This window comes from Gopherus flavomarginatus, chromosome 3 (genome assembly GCF_025201925.1).
Source record: "Gopherus flavomarginatus isolate rGopFla2 chromosome 3, rGopFla2.mat.asm, whole genome shotgun sequence".
NCBI lineage: Eukaryota > Metazoa > Chordata > Testudines > Testudinidae > Gopherus > Gopherus flavomarginatus.
In genome coordinates this window covers 279,722,684-279,749,782 of record NC_066619.1, presented here as the reverse complement: position 1 = coordinate 279,749,782, position 27,099 = coordinate 279,722,684, and the positions used below count along the sequence as shown (strand labels likewise).

Sequence of the window (27,099 nt, the reverse complement as noted above, 5' to 3'; positions counted from 1 at the left end):
TAATTAACACACCCCACAGCATCATACTACCATTCAGCACCAGACACAGTGATACATCCCTTATGTAGCTGAAACTCCAGTGGGCTGGGAATGGCTGAGCCATTACAAACGTTGAATCTATTTCCCCATGTAAGAATTCTCACACTTCTTATCAAACTGTCTGTTCTGGGCTATCTTGATTATCACTTCAAAAGTTTTTTCTTTTACTTAATTGGCCTCTCAGAGTTGGTAAGACAACTCCCACCTTTTCCAGCTCTCTGTACATATATATATATTTTCAATATATGTTCCATTCTATGCATCTGAAGAAGTGGGCTGTAGCCCAGGAAAGCTTATGCTCAAATAAATTTGTTAGTCTCTAAGGTGCCACAAGTACTCCTGTTCTTTTTGCAGTAGGCAGCACGTCATTCCCAAAGCTGGACTCTAGCCAGGATATCAGCTAACAGTCCTGCTGTAACGAGCCAGAGAAGGACCTTCTCTAAAAGGAAAGGGGGAATGGCCTCTCTGCTGGGAGTGCCACAGATGCTGGCTAGTCCCTAATATGGTGGTGGCTTATGGGAAGTGGGATGAATAACCTGTCACACAAGCCACCAGACAGCTTTCAGCTGCTACAGACTGCAGTGTCTTTAAACACTAAATGTACAGATCCACTCACTACCCAACTCTCCTTTCATTGTTCCTCTCTAGTGAGGTCTGGGGGAGAGACAGGAAGCAAGCAGAAAGGAACCAGCTCTGACATGGACTTGGTTGTGATCGTATGTAAGTTACTTCACATCCCTGCCTTTGTTTCCCTTTCTTCAAAATCAGCTAACAACAATTCCTGATTTCGCAGTCAGTTGATGTGAAATGAAAATAAGTGGCTAATATCACAATCCCCTTGGACTATGAAAAGTGCTATATAAATGCTGGGGAGGGTGTGTGTGTGTGGAGGGGGTTGCTGGTGCTTACAAAACAACTCAGGCAAGCAACTCCAAAACATGATGGAGAATTGCAGAGGAAAGCACCAGGACCTGAATATCACTAGATATTTGAACAGGAAGGTAAGGAAGAAGGTGCTTTCATTCCCAGCTGCTGCCAAGATTCTCTGATTTCTTGTCAGAAGAATTGGGAGTGCTTTTAAGTCCAAGATGAAAGATCCCACTGATGATAATGGTGGCACATACAGACGGCACTAATGCTGCAAAGCCAAAGCCCGTGCTAGGGTAGGGAAAGACGCTGCTTCGGGCACTGAAGCCTTCTGTCATTGTTGGCAACTTCAAGCCAGCGCACAGATGGGGATGGCAGAATCTCACAGCACATTGGCCAAGTGGAACAACAGGCTGGTTCTGATGTCACTGTGCTCAATGCATGGAAATATCCTGCTGTCTCCAAAGGGATCTGCTTGAACTTCAGAATAACTCAGTCTGGAGAAGCACTGGCATCACCTTAGAAGAGGAAACTTAAGCCTTATCTTTGGTGATAATTCCCTGCAACCTCTGACCCTCGAGGAAAAACAAGGCTTCCTGAGGGCTGTGATAGCACCTGTCAGGCCCATTTTGATGAGCTGGTAGAGCAAGATGCTGCCCTGTACAGAGTCATGAATTAATTCTCTTTTAGAGGTGTCCAAGCCGGGGGAGCCTCCTGATTCATACCGTGATAAGCATTCATACTAAACTCTCATACTCCAGGGCATATATTAGTTGCTGGAAAGGTCAGGCAGGAAGACTTTCCTCTTGCATACAGCAATTAACATTGTACAGGTGCATACGGAGGGCTGTAGTTTGCCTTTCTCAGAGGAAGATCAGACATGATCAAGTGGCTTGATCTGGCATGATGAGCAACTACGCGCCCCACAGTAAGAACCCACCAGGATCCTCCTACATATGACAGTAACATCTAGGGGCCTCAACCGAGAGACAGGCCCTGCTCCAAACAGCTTAGAATCTACATAAATGAGAGAGAGGGAATATTGTGATCCCCATTTTGCAGCTGGAGAACTGAAGCAATATGGGTTTGGTCCAGTTCCACTGATCTTAGTGGGAATCTTATCATTGATTGCAGTGGACTTTGGATCCAGCCTTTGCTGATTTACTCACGATCACGGGGGGAGGCTGTGGCAGAGCTAGGAACTGAGCCCAGATCCCCTGAGTCCCACTCCAGAGCCTTAAACAGAGCCCATAATGTGCCCCTTTGCCCCTGGCCCCAGCTGCCTCTGTAGCCACCTCCCCATCCAGGGCTTAATTTGTGGGGGCTGGGTAAGTCTGCTGTGAAAAATGATATTAAACATGCAAATATCACTTTTCACAGCAGACTTACTTATAGCTAGCAAGTCTAAAAAAACCCCAACAACCCAAAAAACCACACACACACCAACAAGAAAAAAAAGACAAGAATGTTCAAAGCACCTTATTTGTGTTTCTATTCTGTTTAGGTCCAGTAAAGAATAGAGACAGCTGTGCATTATTTTTATTATTGAGTCTGCAAAAAAACCCACCACCCCACATAGATAAATTACTAAGAATTGGAAGTGTGTCTTTGCATATTTATTTATTTTTCCTAAAGTTAATTAAGTATTTTAGGAAAAATTGTCAAAGTGGCCACCAGCAAGAATTGGTGGCCGCACTCTGAGGTCACCAAAAAGTTTGCTGCGAGAACCCCTGCACTAGCTCATTGATCCAAGTTGCAATGGTTGGTTGCTGGGGAAATGGCAATTGATTTCCAAAGGGATTTTTTTTTTAAGGAGGGAAGTATTCCTGTGGACTTAGGGTAAGAGAGCGTTTTAAAATCACCTACTTTTTGGAAGCAAAGTTGACTTGACATTGGGCCCTTGATGCATAATAATACCCTGTGGTTCTGCAGCACCTGCCCTCTGAAGGCCTGACAGCCCTATGCAAACATTAATGAGCTAAGCTTCTTGACGTTCCTGTGAGGTATGTAATTGTCGTTAGCTTTGTGTTTTAGATGGCGAAGCTGAGGCCATGCGAGGCCTGCGGCAGGAATAGAAACTAAATCCCCTGCCTCCCAGCCTGTGCTTTAACCCTAACACGATTTTGATTCTGAGGTTCTCCAGAGGCAGCTTTGATCTAGTGACCTGAATGCAGGGCAGAAAGTCAGGACTCCTGGCTTCTGTTTCTAGTGGTGCTGCTCACTCACTGTGTAACCCTGAGCAAGTCATTTGACTCTCTAGTGCCTTGATTGCTCAGTCTGTGAAAAAGAGATGACAATGCTGCTGACATGTCTTGAGCTTGATAGTCCAATATAAATGGAAAGCAATGTTATTAATGAATGTCTGAACAGCGCTTTGAGCTAGTGGGATGAAGGATACAACAGAAGTGCAAATGATTAGTAATACATTTAGCATGAAATCAGTGCAAAATTCCTTTAAATATGCCTTTAGAAATATAGAGTAGCTGAGATGGGGCTATTTACGAGGAGGTTCTGCCATTTCTTAGGTATCATGAGCAAACCTAAAACAAGATTAAAGCAGGAGGATAACCTGCCAGCAATGTGATTTTAGCCGCCGTCGTCTTTTCTTTCTGGAATAGAAAACTTGCAAGTTAATGCTTAAATATGACTGTAGCAGGTTTTTCTCTCCTTGCACCCCTGCCCTTTCAGAGCTCTCTGCACTCAGTCGTAATTGGACAGCACTGTTGAGAAAAAGGCGGCAAAGTATTAATAAAAGAACAGAGGCAATTTAAAAGGCCAAATTGACTCAAGGTTCCAAAGCAAAGAGCCAGGGCACAATCAATAAGCTCATTTCCGTCCATGTCACTTTATGACAGCCATGAAACATAAGCACATGGCTAAAGATGGGTGAACAAAACCCAGGGGAGAATTTGGTCCATGGATTTAGCTTTTCTTTCTGTTGGGAAATTGTCCCCAAACAGATAATGACTTCTGTTCATTTATCCACCATGCAGAATAGTTGATGCTAACAGATTTTGGACTATTGATTCTTTTGATTATAAACTGTTCACCACAGGTATTCACAATTCACACTGATTGGTCACCAGAAGGACAATGTTGTCGGACCTCCTGCACAGAATTTCACCCAGTAATTTCTACCCCAAGCCCATCACTTCTGGCTGAGCTAGAACATATCTTTTCGAAAGAGATCCAGTCTTGATGTGAAGACTTCAAGTGATGGAGAATCCACCACATCTCCAGCTAAATTGTTCGAATGATTAATTACCTTCACTTGAATATGTGCACTCTGTTTCTAGTCTGAATGTGTCTAGTTTCAACTTCTGGTCATTGGATCTTGTTATGCTTTTATCTGCCAGACTAAAAACCCTTCACAATCCGAGGTCTTTCTTCCATGTGGCAACGCATGGTATAATTTCTGTTTCATGTCTGGGAGACTCCACTTTATAAACAATTGACCGTCTTTTCTCAGAGAGGGGGTGAATTAGGTAAGCAAGCGTTTTAGGAACACGTGCATATATGCGCACGCACACAGAAACAAGCCCAGGGAATTTCAGGAGATAGTAAACCATTTCCTCTTCTCCTTTGCACAAGAACAGGATTTGATGTAGCTATCTACAGGGCCCATTGGTTTAAAAATAACCAGGTTCCTTCTTGCCTGAGGAAGACAGACAGTTCTCAGTCAGGCTTGGCTGCCCAGCAGCCTTTACATTCCACTTCCCCTCATCATATTCACACCAGTTCATTGCATGTGCCTGTACGTGGGTGGCCCTGTTCATGAAGGCTGCATCCAGAGCCTTATCTGTCTGATGCAGGGAATGTCTACGCAGCAAAAGCTGTGCACAGGCTCGTCTGCCTGAGCTAGCGTGAATCCAGCTAGCGTGGGTAACAAGAGCAGTGAAGCCAGCACAGTATCTGCTCCTGAGCAGGCTAGCTGAGTATGTACTCAGAGAATGCGCCAGTCTTCTACCTCCTGTGTGGAAGCCCTTGATGCACCCTCTTCACTACTCACCACCTGTGCTAGCTGGATTCAAGCTCGCTGGGGTAGGTTAGCTCACACACAGCTTGTGTTGTGCCAGACCCTTAACTGCTTGAATACCGAGAGGCGAGGGACTACACCTGAACACAATTTAATGAATGAGAGCAGAGGAATTCTGAAACGATAGAAAATAAATCAGTGTCATCCTCACCCACAGTATCCTGTTCCACTCTATCACCACGGGGCTCACAGCAAGGGAGAAATAAAGTGAGTGGTTCTACTCCAAGCTCCAACCACCAGAAAAGCTGCTCTCTCAAGGGAGACCACTCAACAGATTGTGCTGGTGTTCACTGATGAACATGCACATTGGCTGGGCTCTTTGGTCTTGGCTCCTCCTCAGTGGGTCTGGAGGGCATCTGGGCTGGAGGGCATCCAGGCTCGACTTCCCCTTGGTGGGGCCTGGGTGCCCTTCTGGTTTCTTGTGTGTGTCTCCTTGATTGGGGGTAGACTACTGGTGGTGTCTCCCAAGGCCAGGGGTTCCAAATGAGCCGGCATTCAGCACAGATTGTGCAGATCTTCACGATAGGCTCCTACTTGCCCTTTCTTCCATGCAGTGAAATCCAGCCCACTAGCTAACAGTGGTAACTCCATCAACACCCACTGAGGCGAACGGGGGCCAGAGATCACGTCCCAGGCTCTCTCTCAGATGTTGCTGCCTCAGTTGCACTCGAGTTCACATTTTCAGAGTTTTCTTTGCAACCATGAGGGCTAGAGACCATTACCAAAGGGACGTGGGCATTCCTGAAGGATCCTGAAGAAGCGGGAGGCTGGATTTTTTCAGCTGGTTTTGGTACTGGGTGATTACCCTGGTAAGCAAGATGGCCGATTGAAGAGGGCTCTGCAGTGGAGTTTAGGAGCTGTAAGTTCAATTCTTGGCCCTTCCACTGATCTGCTGGGCGACCTTGGGCAAGTCCTTTAGTTTCCCTGTGCCTCAGTTCCCCATCTGTTACCAAGAGATATCATCTCCCTCTCTGCCACACAGGGTGTGGGGAGAATAAAATCCTCACGAGGGTGAGGAGCTACTCAGGTACTGTGGTGATGAGGGCCATATAAGGAGGAGCCATTCCAAACCCTGCAGCCTAGTAGATTTCTGCGGGGCATTGCTTTAGTACTGTGTGTAGCGAGGGGAACAGCGAGATGCAAGAGGGTGCTAAGGAAATGCTGTGTGTGGGTGGGACACTTTCCCCAAAGGTACTAATAATGCATCTAGAGCCTCTTCTGTCTAAGGATCTCAAAGCACGTGGAGAAACTGAGCTTCCAAATACCCCTGCAATTCAGGGAAGCACCAGCCTCATTTTACAGATGGGGAACCTTGCCTCAAAGAGTGGGAGTGACTTGCCCAGTCACCCAGCTGGCCAGTGGCAGAGCCAGGAATAGGACCCTGCTCTCCTGAGGCCCTGTCCTGTGCTTTAATCAATAGATCAGGCTTCCTGCTTTCCTCTCCCCGACACTTGGTGGGCAGCGTAGAGAGAGGGAGCTGGGAAATCAAATACTAGGCTACAGCAGCAAACAGTCAGCATCCCAGCATAGTCTCACTGTCTTGACCATTCTTAGTAGCTGCACACTCCATGCAGGAATTACTGGGAGAACTCTACACCCTGTGTTAATCAGCTCAGTGAGATGATCAGAATGGTCCTGTCTAGCCTTAAAGTAGATGAATCATAGGATCAGTAGGTTAAATGCCTCCCTGCCCCCCTACAGCCTGTGGTTCTCAGCAGGCTCTGCCCTGGAGTAGAGCAGGCACTGCTCACACTAGCTTGCAGAATCACTGCCAGCCAGATCCTAGGTTTCTCTCAGCAGGGGCTGATTGTACCAACTGGGGCCTGTGTCTCAGGCCCATCCCTAGATCCTTGCTAGGGAAGGAGAGGGGGGTGGCTGTGGTCTCCAGGAGGCTGCCTCATAGCCGCGCCATCAGAGCCTTAATCTGTTTGCTGTCAGTCGCAGCTGCCTGTGCGCCTGGGCCAGGAGGCGGAGGTCAGTGCTGCACTTCAGGGCTCCGAGTGACATTTACTCAGTGCTGGTTTCCACCCTGCCGGGAGTGTCAGGAAGGCAGATGAGACTTTACATGCTGCTGCCAGCACAGCCATGAAATGTCACTGCCTGTTACAACTGCTGCTCCTCTGGGGCAGAGGCTGAGCGACGGGCAGCCATGGTGGCATTGGCTGCTCCACTGATCTCAGCTGAGTCTCAGGCATCATTGCAATCCCAGCTGAGGGAACCTTTGAAGCCGCTCTAGGGGGAGCTGCATAAGGGGCTCCATACAAGTGACCCAGATTTGGGAGGCAGGGCCAAGGGACGTAGCAATTTCACTGATAGGCATTTATAGGTGCACTGATCACTGTAAGTAGCTGAGAGCCTCATGATCATTCAAGAGGCATCTGGATCACCTTTAGGAGACAGAGCCTCTGCTCCCTTCCCCTCTGAGGCTGGCTCCCCACCGCTGTGCTGGGCGCTGTTCTGGCATGGTGCTGAGGGGGAAGCTGCATAAGCAGGTGTGATGTGCAGCGTGAGCTGCAGAGGGAGAGATCTGGGCTCAGCTTGATCCACTGCAGAAGTTCACTCTGTTTCACTTCCTTGTTTGCCCAACACCAGGGGAAGCTTGGGGTCTATGAGCTGCCATGTCCCTGAGCAGGGCAGCATGAGGGGAGCAGAGAGCTGGTTCTGAGCTCAATTGTTTCTCTTAGCATGACGGTGAGGGCCTCAGATCATGCCCAGCATTCAACAGGCCATTAGTGCAGGGCTGACACGATGTACCTGCACCAGCTGGCTCTGCTTGGCTTGTGGTTTTCTGTATATTTCCCCGCTGTGGTTTCCAGGTAACCCCTGAGCTCAGCTTCCAGAGAAGTGAACAGTAGCTTAGTCAGTGTGAGAAACACAAAGGGTAGTGTTGTTAGGTCCATGTTTATGCCAATGGGTGTGGCTACTTGTACAGAAGTGTCAAGCTGGAAGGGACCTCGAGAGGTCATCTAGTCCAACCTCCTGCACTCAAGTCAGGGCTAAGTATTATCTAGATCATGCCTGGCATGTGTTTGTCTAACCTGCTCTTAAAAATCTCCAATGATGGAGATTCCACAACCTCCCTAGGCAATTTATTCCAGTGCTTAACCACCTTGACAATTAGGAAGTTTTTCCTAATGTCCAACCTAAACTGGCCTTGCTGCAATTTAAGACCATTGCTTCTTGTCCTATCCTCAGAGGTTAAGGAGAACAATTCTCCCCCGCCCCTTGTAACAACCTTTTATGTCCTTGAAAAGGTATGTCCCCCCTTCCGTCTTCTCTTATCCAGACTAAACAAACCCAGTTTTTTCAATCTTCCCTCATAGGTCATGTTTTCAAGACCTTTAATCATTCTTGTTGCTTTTCTCTGGACTTTCTCCAATTTGTCCACATCTTTCCTGAAATGTGGCACTCAGAATTGGACACAGTACTCCAGTTGAGTCTAATCAGCGCAGAGTAGAGTGGAAGAATTACTTCTCGTGACTTGCTTACAATACTTCTGCTAATACATCCCAGAATGATGTTTGCTTTTTTTTTTTTTTTTTTTGCAACAGTGTTACACTGTTGACTCATATTTAGCTTGTGGTCCACTATGATCCCCAGGTCCCTTTCCACAGCACTTCTTCCTAGGCAGTCATTTCCCATTTTGTATGTGTGCAAGAGAAGGTTACTTACTGTAACTGGAGGTTCTTCGAGATGTGTGCTCTCTGTCTGGATTCCAAACATGGGTGCGCATGTGCGCCATGTGCTGGAGCCAGAACTGTTCATAGTAATGTCCGTTGATCCGCACGTGTTGCGTCTGAGGCTTTAAGAGGCTGCCTGGGATAATGCTGCTCCAGTTCCCTCTTACCCAGCAGTAGTAGAGCCTGGAGCAGAGGGAATGGAGGGAGGGCCCACTCCTTCCTTTATGCCTTGGGGCGGGGTGGAGGGAGGGTCAGGGCACCGAGGATACAGGTGTAGCTCCACAAGACACTGCTGGCCAAAAGGAATCTGATCTCACCTGCATGGGGCGGACATGTTCCAAGAGTGGAATCCACTTGGACAGTCTCTTGAAGAGCATCTGGATATTTATTCTTAGAAGAAACACTGTTTCTGAGCATTATCTTACCAATTGTAGTTAGAATGTGTTGGCTGACTCAGCACATCAGAATCACATCAGGATATGACAATGTGGCAGTATGCCCACAATCATGGAGAGGGCGAGTGCCCCGTAATAGAACAGGCCAACATCTATTATGGTATAAACCCATTAAATCCAGATTGTACAACATATCTGTAGATCTGCACCAGGATGCCAAGCTACATGCTTGTTGTCTGGATGGTGCCATTTTTTTTCATAGCAATGATGGGCGGCAGGACAGTTCCATCCATCATGTGATGGCACTGGGATGACTGGCACAAAGGTTTGGTTAACGTGAATCATTCTCCAAGTTCAGCACACCTCAGCATGGGAGTTGGGTTGGCCTTGAGGGACTCTGTCCCGATTCCCATTCCACATTTCTGGTCTTGTTCTGGAGTGGATTCACTTAACCGTTTACAACAAGAGGGTCCTCAGACACTAGGAGCATCCTGTAAACACTAGCTCCGATTTCCATGGTGTCCCCTGCGAAGCACTGCAGGAAACACCTTTGAAGTACAGTGGGAACCAATGCAACAGACCCAGGGTATGGCAGTGAAGAGGAATGCTGGTGAGATGGTTTTGGGATGGAAGAGGCTGAGAACCTCCTGCATTTCAGTACTTCTATGGATATTGGCAACTGTGGTTTCACTCCCCTCAAGACTGAGAGCAAAGAAATGAGAATAGACCCATCTAGGTTAGGTGAGTATGTTTAGCTTCTCCAATGTTCTGTTGCTGTAAATGCACAAACAAGCCAGTGGCCCCATCATGCCCTTGAGGATGTACAGCTTGAAGTCTAAAATGCCAGGACATGAGATCATGATCTGAGGCCTGTACATGGTCACACCACCATTAATTAGCTAACTGTGCATGTGTCATCCTGGGTAACAATACTTCAGTTAACAGATCGCTTCCCCTCCCCAAAGGGCCAGAGCCTGCTAGAAACTTTGATGGATACATCACACCCTCAGTTATCCAAAAGGGGCATCAAACCCTCTGGACAATCAGTGGTGCCCCTGAGTCTGAACAATCAGGTGAAGGGTTAAAATCCATGCGCATTTTATATAACAACCAGGTCTATGGATTGTGCCAGCTCTTTTCCAGACCCAAAGTCCAGAGTATGGTCAAGGGACCAGAGGCCTAGCAAATAGTGATCAGCTAAGAGAAAGCTGGGGTAAACAGAAAGCCTTGCTTGCTAAGATAGGCCTGGTCAGAAAATTGCCAGGTGTTGGAGCTAAGAAATAAATAATTGTGTCTTATTCAGGGTTGCAGATTGAACAAAGAATCCCTGTTCCTATTGTGATTGTTCCTTCTGTAGGGAGATGTTCTTCCCACAGATCCAACCTTGAGTTTGTGAAAAGTTGGCACGTCTGTATAAGATATGGCATCCTTCCACCTCCCTTCCAAGGGGACCAGTGCCTTGCCTTAAGACACACAGAAAACAGTCTTTATTGCCATATACTTTCACTGTTTCTTTGCTTTAACCCCTAGCAATGTACCTGTTGGACAATCAAAGGACTTGCTTCATTCCTATGGACCCCAAATCAAACTTCAACATATATATTTTATACTAATAACATTTTATCGAAGTATTAATTAAATGTTAACTTGCTAACTTAAGACCACGGGCAGAGACATTATGTAACCTGTTAACCGTTGGCTAATGTGCTATCTTGTCTTGCTGCAAAACCTATTCCGGGGTGTGGAACTGCCTACCCCATCACTTTCCCCCGCCCATGGAAAATCTATATATTCTATTGTAATCAATTAATTGACAGTGTCTCTGAGCATAATAAGCAAGGTGACACTCCGCCAGTGCTGCGTGTAACAAACTCCTATGCTTGACCTCTACACGGTGTGAATTTATGTCCTTCACCAGGGCTCCCCAGTACTGAGCTTTGCTGACCCAGCCAGCCAAGGCGAAGCCAGCGGATACTCTTCTCATGCTGAAGCTTTTGACACTGGCAGGGTTTCTCCACCTTTTCCTATTGCAACCCTCTCTTCCATACTGGGAACATCCAAGGAATCCCCGCCCAACTCACTCACATGCACATATGTCCAGGAATGCATCATAGCATTCAGGAAGTCAAACACCGTCATGCTTTTGGAATGAGCACATTTATTTAAGAGTGTAACTTACAGCTTGGCCAATGTCCCAAAATTCAGGATTTCGGTCAAAGTTTATTTACAAAGTTAATAGCAGTTACTGATGTTAGGATTAATGAAGGCTGTACACTTGTGAAATCACTAGAAACCACATCTCCAGGTGCTGCAGAAGCAAATCTCCACTCCCAGGCTGGAGAGAGCACATTTTGCAAAAGGCAAATAATGAAACTGCACCAAAGGGATAAGAAAGGTCACTTGTCAAGGTCGCATTGGTCCATGTCACTGCGAGGGGATGATCTCCGACAAGGAGCTCATTTTAGTGCCAATCTAGAGCTTTACTCAGAGTCACGTGCCAATAGTGCCCATCTGTCTAACTTTTGAAAGCATGACTCATGGAAAGAGCCCTGCCTCTCCCAGGTCAGGACGAACCCCTCTCCTCTCCCACGTGACTGGCTTTGGGCAGAGTGCTATGGCTGGTGCAGCCAAAACAAGGGGGCATTATATTCCCCAGGGCAAATGCACATCCAGCCTTGGGAGATCTGCCAGTGTCAGGAATGTCTCTGTGCAGCAGAATTGCATGGGGCCAGAGAAGCACTCCCTCCACGTGACACACAGCAGGGCCACATGGGCCCCTTGTTAAGCCACTCTGGAATGGCAGAGGTGACTCTGTGTGTCATATTTTGACCTCACCTACTCTGGTGCAAATCAGGAGTAACTGCACTGAAGTCAGTGGGGACAAACCAGTATAGACCTGGTATAAGTTAGACAACAGCCTCTCCCCCACTGTCAGCTGTGTCTGAACCTCATAGGCAGTTAAGCTGCTGGCCACTGGGAAGCTGTTTTTTCTCCCCTCCTCCCCCTTCAAGACTGAGGCTCTAGGGTGTTTGAATCATCACAGCTTTTTCAATGGAGGCCTCACGTTTCATCATATGAATTTAAAATCTACCCCCCCCCCCACACACGCTGACAGAGAAGCAATCTGGGTTGTAACGGTGTCTTACAGGGAGGGCATGGATGTCTACAGAAAAAGCATTTTCAGAAATGTTCCAACAAAATAAATACAAGATTAAAAAAATTAAAACTTCCTGTAAAAATATGATTCAAAATGAAGGTGGCATAAAACGTTACTACAGCTACAGAAAGGAACAGCTGGGAGAAAAGGTTTGGCCTGTTTTTGTAATGCTGCCATTTCTTGGAGAAACTCTGCTGAAGTCGATGGATTTACAAGCTGGGAGAGATTTAGCATAAGGTTTCTTGTTACTGGTAGTTCTGGCATTTTCGAAGATGCAGGGCCCCAGTGTAAGAAAGCTAAGGCGGCTTGGCTAGGGGGAGGTCAATAGGCTCAGTTCTTCACTTGTTTACACTACTTTAAATCAGGAATGACCTCAATGAGGTCAGCGTCAAGCTCATGTGAATGGAGACTCAGGGCCATTGATGAAACATGGCACTGATACGAGGGCCCGATCCTGGGACTTGCTGAGCACCCACAACTCACACCAGCTTCAGCAGGAGTTAAAGGGTGCTTAGCACCTTTCAAGAGGCAGATGGCCCTATGAACAAAAGTCCTTTTTGTCTTCAGAATCATTTCCAGTCTGTGTCTCCTGTTGGTTGCACAGAGCTTTCAAAGGGCAAACTGGATTCTGTTCCACTGATACAACAGGTAAGGTGTTCAGCTAAGTCTCCACTGCAGGATGAGAGATGCTGGAGATGCTGACAGAGGCCAGAAGAATCCAGCTTGACTTTCAGATCCCACTGGGTGTATGCTGGGTGAAAAAAATCATCATATTTTGGCTTGCAAACTGGGCATGTTTGATCTAAATATCGTTGGAGGCAAATGGCCCCAATCTGCTCCCACTGGTGTTACCAGGAGCAGGTCTTTTCAGTCTGCACAGTTACCCTCCCTGCCATCGTGTGATAATTCAATGATTACAATTTGCTCCTTAGAAAGAAGGCGTTTGGGAGTCAGATAGTTCTTGATGATCAGCTACAGGGTGTAAATCAGGAGTACTCCACAGCAGCCAATGGAGTTGTACCAGTATGAAACTGCTGGCAGCGAGAGAAGAATCAGACCCATTGGAGCGTTGCCAGTGTAAGACAGGGCTACATGAGATCACAATCAGGCCCACTGTGTTTTAAACTCCCATCAAAGTTCCTATCCTGAGAAGTCTCACGGGAAGGCAGATGTGGGCATAACCCCACCAACATAACTGTCCTGGGGGGAGAGGAGGCGGGGGGAGAGAAAGTACAGTTCCTCCAGTTAAAGTGATTCCAAGATACCAACTATTCATAACTAACAAAAACGTGGCAAGTACTTTCCACCTACAGGGAATTCAGACATCTCCATGGGCACACACACTGATGATCTATAGCCTCGGTAATGAGTATGTCTGGGCAGGTCTGAGTGAGGACTTTCAGGGAGTTATTCTCCCTGCTGGAACTAGTCTGTGCCCAAGCCACCTTGTACCCAACTGGTGCTTACTGGGAAGGCTGTGTGTGTCGAGTACGTTAAAAAAGCCGCCACAGCAGCAGCTAAGTCACATTCTAGGACCTCTGGCAGAGGTTCGTGCTGTGAGGTGAGGGCATACGGCTATCTTCACAATGGGCCCATTCCTGACATCAGTGACAACTTGCCTATTGCCTTCAATGGCAGCTGAATCGTGCCCCAGAAATGTCTCTCTTTTACTGATTTAACCTTAGTTTACACTGTTCTAATTCAACTAATGAATTAATTAGAAAATCACCAAGTTTGGCAAAGGATTTGGCCATGACATGGTCTGTGCATTTCTTGGGGGAGTTTTGAAGGCCACTATGGCACAGAAGGCCTTGGTGAGCTTGGTGGACAGATAAAACTGGGTCAGTCATATAGGAACTGCAGCACTTGGAGACAAGAACTTCCCCCAGGGGCATTTAATAATGCACGAGCTGTCACAAAATCAGTATGTAAGTCTGCACCAGAATCAAAGGGCTCTGCTCTAGACAGGGCCAATAAGCTGCAACATTATGGGCTGGATTCTTACTGCCTATCTCGCACCCCAGCGACCCCCAACACACCCATGGACTCTCCATGCCGAGGAGGTCCAAGGTACTTGCTGAGATGCATATGCTAGGGGACTGAATTGCACAAAGCAATGGCTGCCAAATCCTACTATGAGGCTGACATATTCAAAGGGGCCTAAGATTTAGGATCCATCTCATTGAAATTCAATAGGATCTGGGCACTTAACTCCCTTAGCTCCTTTGAAAATTCCAGTCTAAAGGGTCCACCATAAAGTCCTTGCTCGGGCTGATTTCCTAGTGGTGTCAATGGAAGCTTTGCTTGAGTAAGGACTGCAGGACCAGTCTCCAAGGGTAAGGTAAATAATGTGCTGGGTTCATGGATGTTTGCTGTTTTTGAAGAGGGCCGTAAGGACTCATTGGATCTCAACCCAAATAGCAAGAGGGGTGGAGTGTGAGCCTTTTAATTTTGACTATCCCTGTTTACAAAGAGCTAAGTCATGTTAGTTAAACATACCGCTATCTACACAAATACTACAGGACACTTGTGCAGATCATCTCTCATGGATACACACATAATGACATAGCTGTGTCATAGACTTACTGACAACACTACACCATGGCCATTTTTAGCTTCAGCATAGCAGTAAATCCACAGATTATTTGGAAAGACTTGATAGCATCTCTCAGCAATACCCAGTACACTGCTCTTCAGAGACAGAGGCCATGATATTCCAGCAGACAGTTCCCTCAATTTACTCCACAAAGCAGAGAAGTTGACATTTAACATTTTCACTGCCGTATCTATAGAAGAATTGGGAAATCCTTTCAGAATTCATGTATAGCCTACTAACCTGGTAGACAACTACGGCCCCAATCCTGCAAACACCTTTACACACACTTAGTTTTATATATGTAAGTAGTTCCATTGATTCCAGTGGGACTACTCATGACAGTAATGTTAAGTGTGTTTGCAGGACTGAGGCCTAATGCATGGTGGACTCCTATCAACTTCAACAGGAATTCTGTGCAGGAAGTGGCTGCAAATTTGGCCCCAAAAACAGGTTTTCCAGTTGAAATTCTGTAGCTAAGGAAAATAGTCTCTTTGCAAATACAGTCGGGGGGATAGACACATACAAACCATATCATAAAAGGTAAGAGATATTTCCGAGCCCTTGGAGATCTCTCAGTCCTTTCTCTCTAACCAATCCTGGGTATTAAACAATCAAATGTGATATCTGAACAGTAAAAAGCTACGCTCAGTTCCCCATACTTTTACACAGGCCTTCTGCAATAGGGACTTAACTTCTCAGCCACAAAAAGACACCAACAGATTTAGCCTTATAGACATAGCTGTCTATAAAAAACAACCTTGAAGGTCACTTTATAAGATCCATTAAGAATGCAGGATTTATACTGGGTTCGTGTGTAGTTAAACCCTCGTTTGGCATATAATACTCCCACTTCCCTCACATGCACACCCTATAATAGATTTCACCAATGCTTGCTTCACGCTGGATTGCCTATGGCTATTTGTATCTACAATGCATGTCAGCTTTCAGACTTCAGATTTTAAAGGAAGTTGTTACTCAATTTCATCTTGTTGATTTCAGCCCAATTCTCTTATTTGTCAAGTTGTTTTGAACTCCAATTCTGTCTCTACAAAAGTGCTTGCAACCCCTTCAGCTACATGTCATCTGCAAATTTTGTGAGCCTACGTTCCACTCTATGACACAAGCAGTTGGGTCATTAATATGAATATAGTGCATGTTAAATATACCAAGCCAACCTAGCTTTTTCTTTCAATTATTATTGTCCCAAATAAACATGTATGTTTTACTGACATGCATGCACGCCTACAGTCATGAACTTTGGCTCAGACCATCCCCACCGGGCAATCTACAGGATCAGGTCCAAGAGGTGACTATAGCTGGACAGCTTGGTAATAGTGACCATAATATAATTAAATTTAACATCCCTGTGTCGGGGAAAACACTACAGCGGCCCAACACTGTAGCATTTAATTTCAGAAAGGGGGACTACACAAAAATGAGGTTACTTAAACAGAAATTAAAAGGTACAGCGCCTAAAGTAAAATCCCTGTAAGCTGCATGGAAACTTTTTAAAGACACCACAACAGAGGCTCAACTTAAATGTATACCCCAAATGAAAAAACATAGTAATATAACCAAAAGACTGTCACCATGGCTAAACAACAAAGTAAAAGAAGCAGTGAGAGGCAAAAAGAAAGGAGCATAAACTCTGGGAAATGAAGTATAAAAATATAATTAGGAAGGCCAAAAAAAGAATGTAAAGAACAGTTAGCCAAAGACTCAAAATGTAATAGCAAAAAACAAATTAAGTACATCAGAAGCAAGAAGCCTGCTAAACCACCAATGGGGCCACTGGACAATCGAGATGCTGAAAGAGCACTCAAGGATAAGGCCATTGCAGAGAAACTAAATGAATTCTTTGCATCGGCCTTCACAGTTGAGGATGTGAGGGAGATTCCTAAACCTGAGCCATTCTTTTTAGGTGACAAATCTGAGGAACTGTCCCAGATTGAGGTGTCCTTAGAGGAGGCTTGGGGACAAACTGATAACTAAACAGTAACCAGGACCAGATGATATTCACCCAAGAGTTCTGAAGGAACTCAAATGTGAAATTGCAGGACTACTAACTGTCATCTGTAACCTATCATTTAAATCAGCTTCTGTACCAAATGAGTGGAGGATAACTAATGTAACACCCATTTTTTAAAAGGGGTCCAGCGGTGACCCTGCAATTTCAGGCCAGTAACTGACTTCAGAACCGGGCAAACTGGTTGAAACTATAGTAAAGAACAGAATTGTCAGACACATAGATGAACATAATTTGTTGGGGAAGAGTCAACACGGTTTTTGTAAAGGGAAATCATGCCTCACCAATCTACTAGAATTCTCTGAGGGGGTCAACAAGCATGTGGACAAGGTAGATCCAGTGGATATAGTGTACTTAGATTTTCAGAAAGCCTTTGACACGGTCCCTCACCCAAGGCTCTTAAGCAAAGTAAGCAGCGATGGAATTAGAGGGAGGTCCTTTCACGGATTGGTAACTGGTTAAAAGACAGGAAACAAAGGGTAGGAATGAATGGTCAGTTTTCAGAATGGAGAGAGGGAAATAGTGGTGTCCCCCAGGGGTCTGTACTGGGACCAGTCCTATTTAACATATTCAGAAATGATCTGGAAAAAGGGATAAACAGTGAGGTGGCAAAATTTGCAAGTGATACCAAACTACTCAAGATAGTTAAGTCCCAGGTAAATCGTGAAGAGCTACAAAAGGATCTCACAAAACTGGGTGACCGGGCAACAAAATAGCAGATGAAATTCAATGGTGATAAATTTAAAGTAACACATATTGGAAAACATAATCCCAGCTATGAATATAAAATGATGGGGTCTACATTAGGTGTTACCACTCAAGAAAGATATTGGAGTCACTGTGGATAGTTCTCTGAAAACATCCACTCAATGTGCAGTGGCAGTCAAAAAAGCAAACAGAATGTTGGAAATCATTAAGAAAGGGACAGATAATAAGACAGAAAATATCATACTGCCTCTATATAAACCTATGGTACACCCACGTCTTGAATACTGCGTACAGATGTGGTTGCTCCATCTGAAAAGAAATATATTGGACTTGGAAAGGGTTCAGAAAAGGACAACAAAAAATGACTAGGGACATGGAATGGCTGCCGTTTGAGGCAAGATTAATAAGACTGGGACTTTTCAGCTTGGAAAGAAACAACTAAGGGGGATATGATAGAGGTCTAGAAAATCAAGACTGGTGCGGAGAAAGTAAATAAGGAAGTGTTATTTACTCCTCATAACACAAGAACTGGGGGTCACCCAATGAAATTAATAGGCAGAAGATTTAAAACAAAGAAAAGAAAGTATTTTTTCACACAATGCATAGTCGACCTGTGGAACTCCTTGTCAGAGAATGTTGTGAAGGCCAAGACTATAATAGGATTAAAAAAAGAACTAGATATATTCATGGAGGATAGGTCCATCTGTGGCTATTAGCCAGGATAGGCAGGGATGGTGTCCCTAGTCTCTGTTTGACAGAAGCTGAGAATGGGCGACAGGGGATGGATCACTTCATGATTGCCTGTTCTGTTCATTCTCTCTGGGGCACCTGGCATTGGCCACTGTCGGAAGACAGGAGACTGGGCTAGATGGACCTTTGGTCTTACCCAGTATGGCCATTATGTTCTAAAATGTAAAGTTCTCAATCCCCTTGTGGAGTTTCCTTCCTGTTCTTCCAGAGGAAATATTTCCCTTGATGAGAGAAGCAAGGAATTCAGCCCCCAAGCCTTACAGATCTTGGGGGACCTGCTGCAAGACCAGCGGCTCTTCCTGGGCTCTGGGGACCCATGTACTACAGCTCCACCAAAGCCATGCTGACAGGGACTGTTCCTCTTAGGTGCTGATGGTGGTGGGGTTCCACAGCATGTAGGAATGTGCTGTAACATTCAGTGCTGAGCCAGCATTCGCTGCTGGTGGTGGGCTCTCTTCTCCCTTGGTGAAGGTCACCAGGCTACTGAGAGGGCTTCCTCAGAGTGCAGGCAGAGAGGAGTTTGATGGTGTGGAGGCACCATGCCTGGCCCCTAGACAGGGATCCTACTGGCCCCTATACTCACCAAGATAAAGGAGACAATATGTGCTCAAATTCCAGGACAGGACTTCCTCACCTCTTGAAGCAGAGGGCACCTGGGTCCAGTATAAAGTAAAACCCAAATATCAGCCTTGCTGAATGAGGCTCCATTTCTTTGGCTACAACTCCAACGTGACTCGCCCATTGATGGGAGGTGGTAGAAAGCAGGCTCCTTATTGGGGGAAACCAAGCCCCTTTTTTGCAGGCAATATCCCTGCTGAAATAAAACCATGCGTTGAACTGGCATTGCTGGACTCTGGAGAGAACAGAGAAAGGAACAACGCTCACATGGCAGATGTCAGTCACACAGCTTAATGAGCCACTGGAATGTGCTCTGATACTACAGTGAAGAGGGCAGTATAAGGATCTACACAGACTAGACTAGAGGCGGCCAGGATATAAGGAGCTCCCTACAGGAACATAATTCGATTAGCTAGACTGGCCCCCCCGGCAGGTACACGGGTATTCGAATTCCAAGGGAGTCCACACCATAGCCCCTGTTGAGAATCTATTACTGGTATTTGTTAGTAAACATCTCATTGAGAAGCCTTAAAATAAAACTGTGAATAGCAAAAGTACCTTCGAAATAACAAGTGTGAATGGTGCTAGTGTCTCTCAAGCAGGGCTGCTGTTGCCTTGATTCTTTCCCGGCTGCAGCTGAGGACCCAGAGGATCGGCTTGGCACTTGAATGCATAGGGAAGATGCATTCCATTGGTTAATTCAGGAGCTGGGGAAGTCTTCTGTTTAGTCATGCATTCCAATGGCTTTGTCTCAGCCCTACTCAGTCTGACTACAGAGAGCGGGCTTTGATTGTTCATGCTACTTCCTATATTTTAGACCCTTGAGATCAAGTTGTAATTCAACTTTCATTGTAAATTAGAATAGGTCAGACATTACACTGCATCTTCCTTTAAGAACAGTTCAACTGCTTTCTTCTCTCAGCTACAATCTTGGAGCTCAAAAACAGGATTCATTCAAAAAATTCTTCAGACACACACAGAAAAGGTCTATCTAGCATTTAAACACAGATACACTTCAGAACTCTCTTCTAGAGAGAACCAACGAGTGAGCCAAACCAACGCCATATTTATAAAGAGGAAATAAGCTACCTACACCCTTCCTTCAAAAAGGGCAGAAGTTTTAAGATGTCTTAAAAGTTTTAAGATTTGTCTACAATAAAAGCCACAAAACCCAGGAAAAAATTTCATATTCAAAGGAAGGTTAATTGAAAACTTTTAGGAGACCATCACATGGTCCTGCAAACATTTAAGTATGGGAATAACCTTACCCATTTGAGTAAAATTACTCATACATGTAAATTTATAGGATTGAGGCTACATAAACTGCAAATAATGTCATGTGGCTGTGGGAGGGCTCAGCCTGGGCAGAACAAGCCTTAATATTTTCCATGGTTTTCAGTTAAGAGTGAGTGTTGCTATAAAGGAGAATAAGCTCCTTGCTTTATCCATCATCTCTGCTCTGGCTGGGATGTGGTGTCCATCACTTGAAGTCTAGCCCAAAATTGAATGTCTTTCTTGAAGATCTAATCTAGCTTAGCTACAAGTTACTGTGCGCTTGATGCCAAAATCACTGGGTGAAATTCTATGGCCTATTCCCGTCTGGCCTTAAACATTATGGATCTATTTATTTTCTTACTATCTGTGAAGTGTGATACATTCTTGGTGCCTCCTTTCCATCAAAAACCAACAAGTCTCCTTGGTTTCAGACTAGCTCCTAGAGGACCGGTATCCATGTCACCATTCTTGGCACCAACTGGAGCTTTTAGCCTCTGATCCTGCAGGCAGGCCTGTGTACGTACAGGCCCTGACTCAGGAAAGCATCCCCATCTGGGACAGTGTTTGTTTGTGCTGGCTTACATGCTTTCCTGGGGCAGGGCCACGCAGAGCCCTACTGACATCCGCAGGACTCTGCATGGGCATAAGGGTCCAACTGCGTGGATCAGAGTGCAAAATGGAGGCCTTTGCAGGCTGTCTCTGTAGAGAGACCAATGTGAACAAGCCCTGGAGACTGAAATCTCCTTACCCTCAGAAACTATCCCTTCAGGTAAGGACTGAGGCAAACTGGTGGGGTATTCCATGTGTGTGTGTTGGGGGGAGGAGACAGACTATTTCTATGTGTATTTAGCTAGAGCAAGCCTATACTCTTGGGGGATGGATCCCCAAGCCTGTTCAGCTGGCACTTTCAACAGTATCACATTCAGTGTAGAAAGTAAAAATAAAACCCCTTTCCCAAACAAAAGAACCCTCCTCTAGAAGAACCTGATTTTTTGATATTTTTCCCTTGCACAACTAACCTGGGATGGAGAGGAGTGTGTGAACTCCCCCACAGGAGGGCTGAGAAGACACCTCATCTTCCACAATTAACTCAGGCAAACAGGATCTTTATTTAGGGATGATACCAGAGACCTTCTCCTGGTGTCTTTTATTAGTAGTGCTGCCTCCCTGAATGCTACAACGATCAACTCCTCTATTTTAATTTTCAGTTCAGTGCTAAGGAAATACAGAATTGGGCCTGTGGACCTATACTATCCTTGACAGAACCCCCCACCAGGCCTGATTCTGACCTTACTCCCACCAGTATGACTTCTGTGTAAATCCTTGGCTCCCATAGTAGTTATACTGGTATGAGAGGAAAGTCTAGCCCAGGAGCTGCTAAAGGACCATTCATAGGGTGTGGAGAGAAGGAAGAGATGTACCAGGGGAGCTGATCGCACTTGATGTCTGAGGGACAATCAATGGCTGGCTGGAGTTTGGATTGTTATGGTGCCACATCTTCTCTCCAAACCATGGCACCAGCACCTAGAAGAGACTGACTGAAAGAAGGGCCCCTCCTCACTCTCTTTCCCTCATTCCTTCTGACCACAGAAATGAAAAGGAGCAAAATGAAAACACATTTTTTGGCCATGGAGACTCTGATACGTTGACAGCTAGCAGGCACATGGCACTCCTGCCTCCAAGCATAAAGGAAACTGGGTTGGGCAACCCATAACTGACATGGGGCAACAAACACCCTTGGCAGTTGTAAGACAAGCATGAAGTAAACACGGCTCTCATGGCAGAACACACTCCAAGCCCTTGTCTACACTGGGGATTTGCCCCAGCTGCAGCCATTGGTGGAGCTGTGCCAGTGCACACTCCCCACACAGACAGCCAAAGCTGCGAGAAGTCATGATTTGCACAAGTGTAGCTTAACCCCAGTTTCAGGCAGAGGTACAAACAGTGACTTTTAGAGGCTTTGCCTGTCTATACAAAGCATCTGTGCTGGTGAAGCTACACCACTTGCTGGACACCAATGACAAACTCCCGGAGTACACAAGGCTAGAGTGAAACATTTGGCTTTGCCTTCAGAGAGAGAGAAATGAATCTTAATACTAACAACAACAAAGCTGCTACTGTTCACTGATGAACACAGATGGACAGACAGACAGAGAGCCAGAGGATTTCAATGGCCTTTGTTAATCGCAGGAGCAGGTAAGGCCATCCACGTACCTGACTGCACTTGCAGTTCAGCTAGACATCTAAACGACCTACCATGCTGCCTGCCAATAAGTGCCAGACAAGGCTGTGACTGAGAGGCAGATAAAACCAATCTGAAATCTGGCACACATACCGGGAAGTTTCCTTTAGGGAGCAAAAATCCTTTTTTTCTGGTTGAAATCTCAACTGTTGCTGCCATTTAAAGTCTATTTACCATTTTCAGTTGGTGACACAGACTTATTTAGTCCTGGAGAAAGAAACTTTTGCTTTTTCTCTTTTTATACAAAAACTAGGATATATACAGAATAAGCTTTTTTTTCCTTTCTTCCTTTCTTTCTTTTAAGAGCAGAACAGCAGGAAAATGTGAAACCATTTCCTCACAGGTTCGGAAAAGCTTGTGCTTTTAGATGAGATCCGGAATACTATTATTTTTAAAAAGGCTTTACTCCCTCAGGGAAAAAAAAAAAGATTTACAAACAAAACAGCCTATATCAACTCTCCAGCAGAGAGATGGATTGACAATATTAATCCAAACATCACGCTATTTCATTCCCCAATAAAACATTGGAAAAAAAGGAGCCAACAGTATCCGCGCTAACACTTTTTGCTACATATAAAATCTCCAGCTAATATGAAGCCTATGGTACCAATCTCTAAAACAGTTAAGATATATACACATATTCTGGGGGGTATATTAACAAACAGAATATTACAAAATATTAAAGAAGGCAACTCTTCTGTCATTTGTTTCTTTTTGTTTTGTTTTTTCACTTGAAGTTGGCGTAGTCTGAGAAGGCGTCAATGTATTCCTGCACCACCTTGTAGCAGAATTCGTACTGTTCCTGCAGTGTTTGGGAGAGGAAAAGCAAAGCATTAGATAAGGAAAGGTACTTTTCACGTATGGCCTGTGTTATGAAGGGGTCAGGCTAGATAATCATAGTGGTCCCCTCCTGTCTTGTATCAAAACAATTTCAACAGCATATCTCAGAGTACTTTACAAGAAAAGGGTGAAGCACCATTATTCCCATCGTACAGATGGGCAAAACTGAGTCATGAAGAGGCTAGTGGCCTGCTTTTCAAAGGTGCTGAGCATCCACAGCTCAGCAGAAGCTATGGATGTTTGGCACTTCTGTCTGTAAGTAACTTCCCATGGTGAAAAAGAAAGTCAGTGGTAGTGTCAAACAGAATCAGGTCTCCTTATTCCTAGCACAGTTCTCCCTCCCTGTAGAACTAAGATTGTTAGGAGGAAGGGGTAGGGGAGAGGATCTTCCTTCTCCCCACCATTAGGATTATTTTAACTAGGGAAATTTCCACTCAAAAAACTTAGTTGCGAGGAAGGAAAATTTTCAGGCACATCTCAGCTGAGATCTGTTAAGGCATGAAGGGAGCTAGGTAGTGAAATCGTGCCTACCAGTGTCTGCACCATATGCGGCCTCTGTAATCTTAAACTCTTCACTGTCTGAAAGACATCCAGAATCCCCTCAGCTTTAACCCTTTCTAGGACAGTGCTCAGTGCACAGAAGGTTCCTGTTCTTCCTGCCCCGGCACTGGCAAAGAGATAAACAGAAGAGCACAGAGAAAGTGAACATCAGTACAGAGCACATTCATTTGGCTGCATGGATGCTCCAACTCAGGCAGTGGGAAGGAAATGCTAGGGAATGGGAACATCTTGAACAGCCTCCTTTGTGCTTTTAGTTTAACCACCATTTATAGAAAGTTGTTTTCATGTGAAGCATCCCATCTGACTAACTATCCATTGTTCCCGCCTCTCCTGGGCACCAGCTCATGTCTGGCTAGAATTAGGAGGTCAAAGAGCTAGTCAGATGGTGAAGAGGGTTTGGATACCATATAACATGAGCTGAATGGTCTCAGACCAGTTCCCAATTTCTCCACATCAACCCCCCCGCCCCAACTCAACTGTCCCAGCCAAGGAGAAAGAGACGCCAGGGACTGAATGGGGCCTGGTGACAGAATTACTCCTGGACCCTTCCAGCTCCAAGTTGAGGCACGTTGGCTGGGACAGCATGAGGGAAGTTTGCACCACAGCTGTCTGTGCTGCCCCTGATCAGTGGGCTAAGGACGTCGGTCATCAGCCCAGTCCCTTTCACTGGCTTGCAGATCTATCACAGTTACCCAAGACCAGAGCAATGCTGGCCCTAGGCCAGCTGTGTCCAGTCCCTTGCCCTGACAGGGCTGTACCTGCAGTGCACAGTGATTGGATGGTTCCCAGACTGCTGCTGCTGTTTCTGCACGGCTGCAATGATATTGATCATTCCTTTCCCATCACTAGGGATTCCAACTTCCGGCCAGCCATGGAAATGGAACTGTCGAATCTGCCGGCTCTTGTTTTCCTTGCAGGAGAAAAACAATGACAACTTCACTCCACTGGACCAACCTACGTTCAAGTCCATAGCTGGAAACAGACTGTTGCAAGGGCTTGGGAAGAAAGGTTAGAAGAGAATGATCAGAAGCAGATGCCCAATAGGACCAGTGGCAGTGTGCCAGGGAGTCGGTCGGTGGGGGCGTGCCCTGGGGGACAAAGTTGGGAACTGGAAACCAGGGAGGGTTTGGGTGGCCCAGAAGGGAACTAGCAGAGGAAAGAGTATGGGTTGGATGGCAGCAGGGAGGTGGGGGGCAGGGAGTGGATAACAGTTTCTGGTGGGGGAAGGGAGCCCTGCAGTGGGGGAGGCATGACCTGAAGTCAGTGGGAGAGGAGGGGTTAACAACAAGGAAGGGGAGAGGACAGCAGTGTGCAGGGAGTGGGATGAAGAGGGAGGGAACTGACAGTGGAAGTGTCATTTTGGGGCAATTGTGGAAGGGCATGAAGCTGAGGAAGGGCCAGGAGAAAGGGGCAGAATCACGTTTGGGACAGGGCCGCAGGAGCAAGGGGAAGCAGGGCACCTATAGACAGAATCAGGGGTTAACTACAGCAAATGCCCAGAGATCCCAGAGCTGCCTTCCATGGTGAGGAAGAGAGACTCCTACCCTGGTGTTTGTTACTAGCAGGTCCCGCACTGTGTAGCTCTCACATTCCTCCTCTTTTTTCAGCTCCATGGTGATGTCTCCATAGGACACAGAGCCATCAGAAGGCCAGTACTGGGCACATTTCTCCTGAGAAAGCATGAGAGGTGACAAGGTGAGAAACCTCCATGTGGCAGCATGAAATCCCCTCCTCCCCATCCTGGCCTGAGGGGTCTGTTATAAGGAGGCCTTGGTAGGCCAGTCATGGGATCAGAGGTTTGGAGCGGAATTAGGAGCTGCTCTCTAGGTTTGTGCACGAGTGATGTTGCTCTCCATTGGCCAGCGCACAGACAGTAACTAGTGAGTGGCCATTTAGCTCAAGAGGTGTTTTGGGAACGGAATGTCTTGGGTCCTTGTCCCATCCCCTCCACGTCTGAAATGTATACTGTGTCTGTAAGCACGTGGATTCTTTGGGGATAAAACTAGAAATTGGGCCGCAGCACGAGGTTCTCCAGAGAAGGTTGGGTGCATGAGAGTTAAATAGTTACATAATTTGGGATCTGTTGGGTACAAGTTATAGGGCCGTCAAGGGGCTGTAGGGTTTTGCACTGATTTTCCCACCAGAGATGGAGTCATAATGATGTTGCTTTCCCACCAGCTGCAGGATTAGTTAATCCCAGGCACTTACCTGGCCTCTCTCTTCCAGCTCTGTTAACATAACTATAGAGCAGGATTTCCACTCCCAGATCATCCTCCAAAAATCCTCTATTGTGTGTTGAAGAGGGCCCTGGCTAGCAATGTATGAGTCCTTCTGGCGATAACCCTGCAATTTCAAGCCATGGTTGTTGGGGCAGCAGAACTGCATGCAGACTGTATATCACCCCAGTGCTGTCAGCATCTGCAGCAGCAGCTGTTTTACCTGACACAGAGCTAAGCTGCAATGAGCTCCCTCACAGCCACTTTGAAAAGTTCATCCACAAATGGACAAGTGTGCTGGGCTGGTGACAGTGGGCACCAGACTGAGGAACTGGGTGGGAACTCACTGGGAGAGTTCTGTGGGTGGATCACAGGCTCCAAAGCACAGCTCATATGAAACCAATGTGTTTGGCTTGGTTTCAGGAGGAAAACGCACCAAAGCTCGGAGTCTCCCATTTCTCTCCCCAGACCAACCAGAACCTGAAATCCCTTCCTTGTGCCAGTTGAAAAACTTGGTCCTGGTTTGCCCAAGGCTTGTGAACTTGGCTGTCTTCTGCACAGGCAGGGAAGGGGATCAGTGCTGCAACAAACCTTTTTAATCTCTAACTTCTATGATCCCATTTCCTTTTCATTCAGAAGTTGGACGTTTGAACAACTTCTTGTACAAATTACTTGGTATAGATCTTCTGCTGTGTAGCGCATGTTTTTTTTTTTTTTTTTTATCATTTTCGCGGCAGATAGACTCACAAGAGTTAGAGACAGAAATGGCCCTTTATACCCTCCCTGCCAGTACAGGGTCAGACAGGGGGTGCGCAGACCTGTTTTAAATGTCCCAGGTGATGAGGCTTCCACCACAGGGAGACTGTTTGTTCCATACGGCAATACACCACATTCCAATCTCCCCTATTATCACATAACTCCATCACTCTGGCTTATCACATAAGTAACAGCTTTCCCCTTCTGGCACCTACATCCTTGACGTATTTGGAGGCTGCCCTTTCGTTCCATTATCCAAATGTAAAAAGTCAAGATGGCAGCAGCTCTTCCTCTGCCATCACTCACCTCTGCTCTATCAGCTCTGTTATGCCTCATA

The 27,099-nt window shown here is 46.0% G+C and overlaps 2 protein-coding genes across 4 annotated transcripts in view; one reads left to right on the top strand and one right to left on the bottom strand.

The window, feature by feature from the left end:
- Nucleotides 1-27,099, top strand: part of LOC127046389 (leucine zipper putative tumor suppressor 3-like) — a 370,036-nt gene that overhangs the window by 258,142 nt on the left and 84,795 nt on the right. The window lies entirely within an intron of this gene.
- Nucleotides 17,037-27,099, bottom strand: part of PTPRA (protein tyrosine phosphatase receptor type A) — a 256,654-nt gene continuing 246,591 nt past the window's right edge. For all 3 annotated transcript variants that reach the window (XM_050943359.1, XM_050943357.1, XM_050943360.1), the window contains 5 exons: nucleotides 25,999-26,133; nucleotides 25,335-25,460; nucleotides 24,549-24,700; nucleotides 23,761-23,896; nucleotides 17,037-23,191 (listed from right to left, as the gene is read on the bottom strand). In XM_050943359.1, the coding sequence (XP_050799316.1) occupies nucleotides 23,117-23,191; nucleotides 23,761-23,896; nucleotides 24,549-24,700; nucleotides 25,335-25,460; nucleotides 25,999-26,133 (624 nt within the window). In that variant the 3' untranslated portion in view covers nucleotides 17,037-23,116. The remainder of the gene's footprint in view (nucleotides 23,192-23,760; nucleotides 23,897-24,548; nucleotides 24,701-25,334; nucleotides 25,461-25,998; nucleotides 26,134-27,099) is intronic.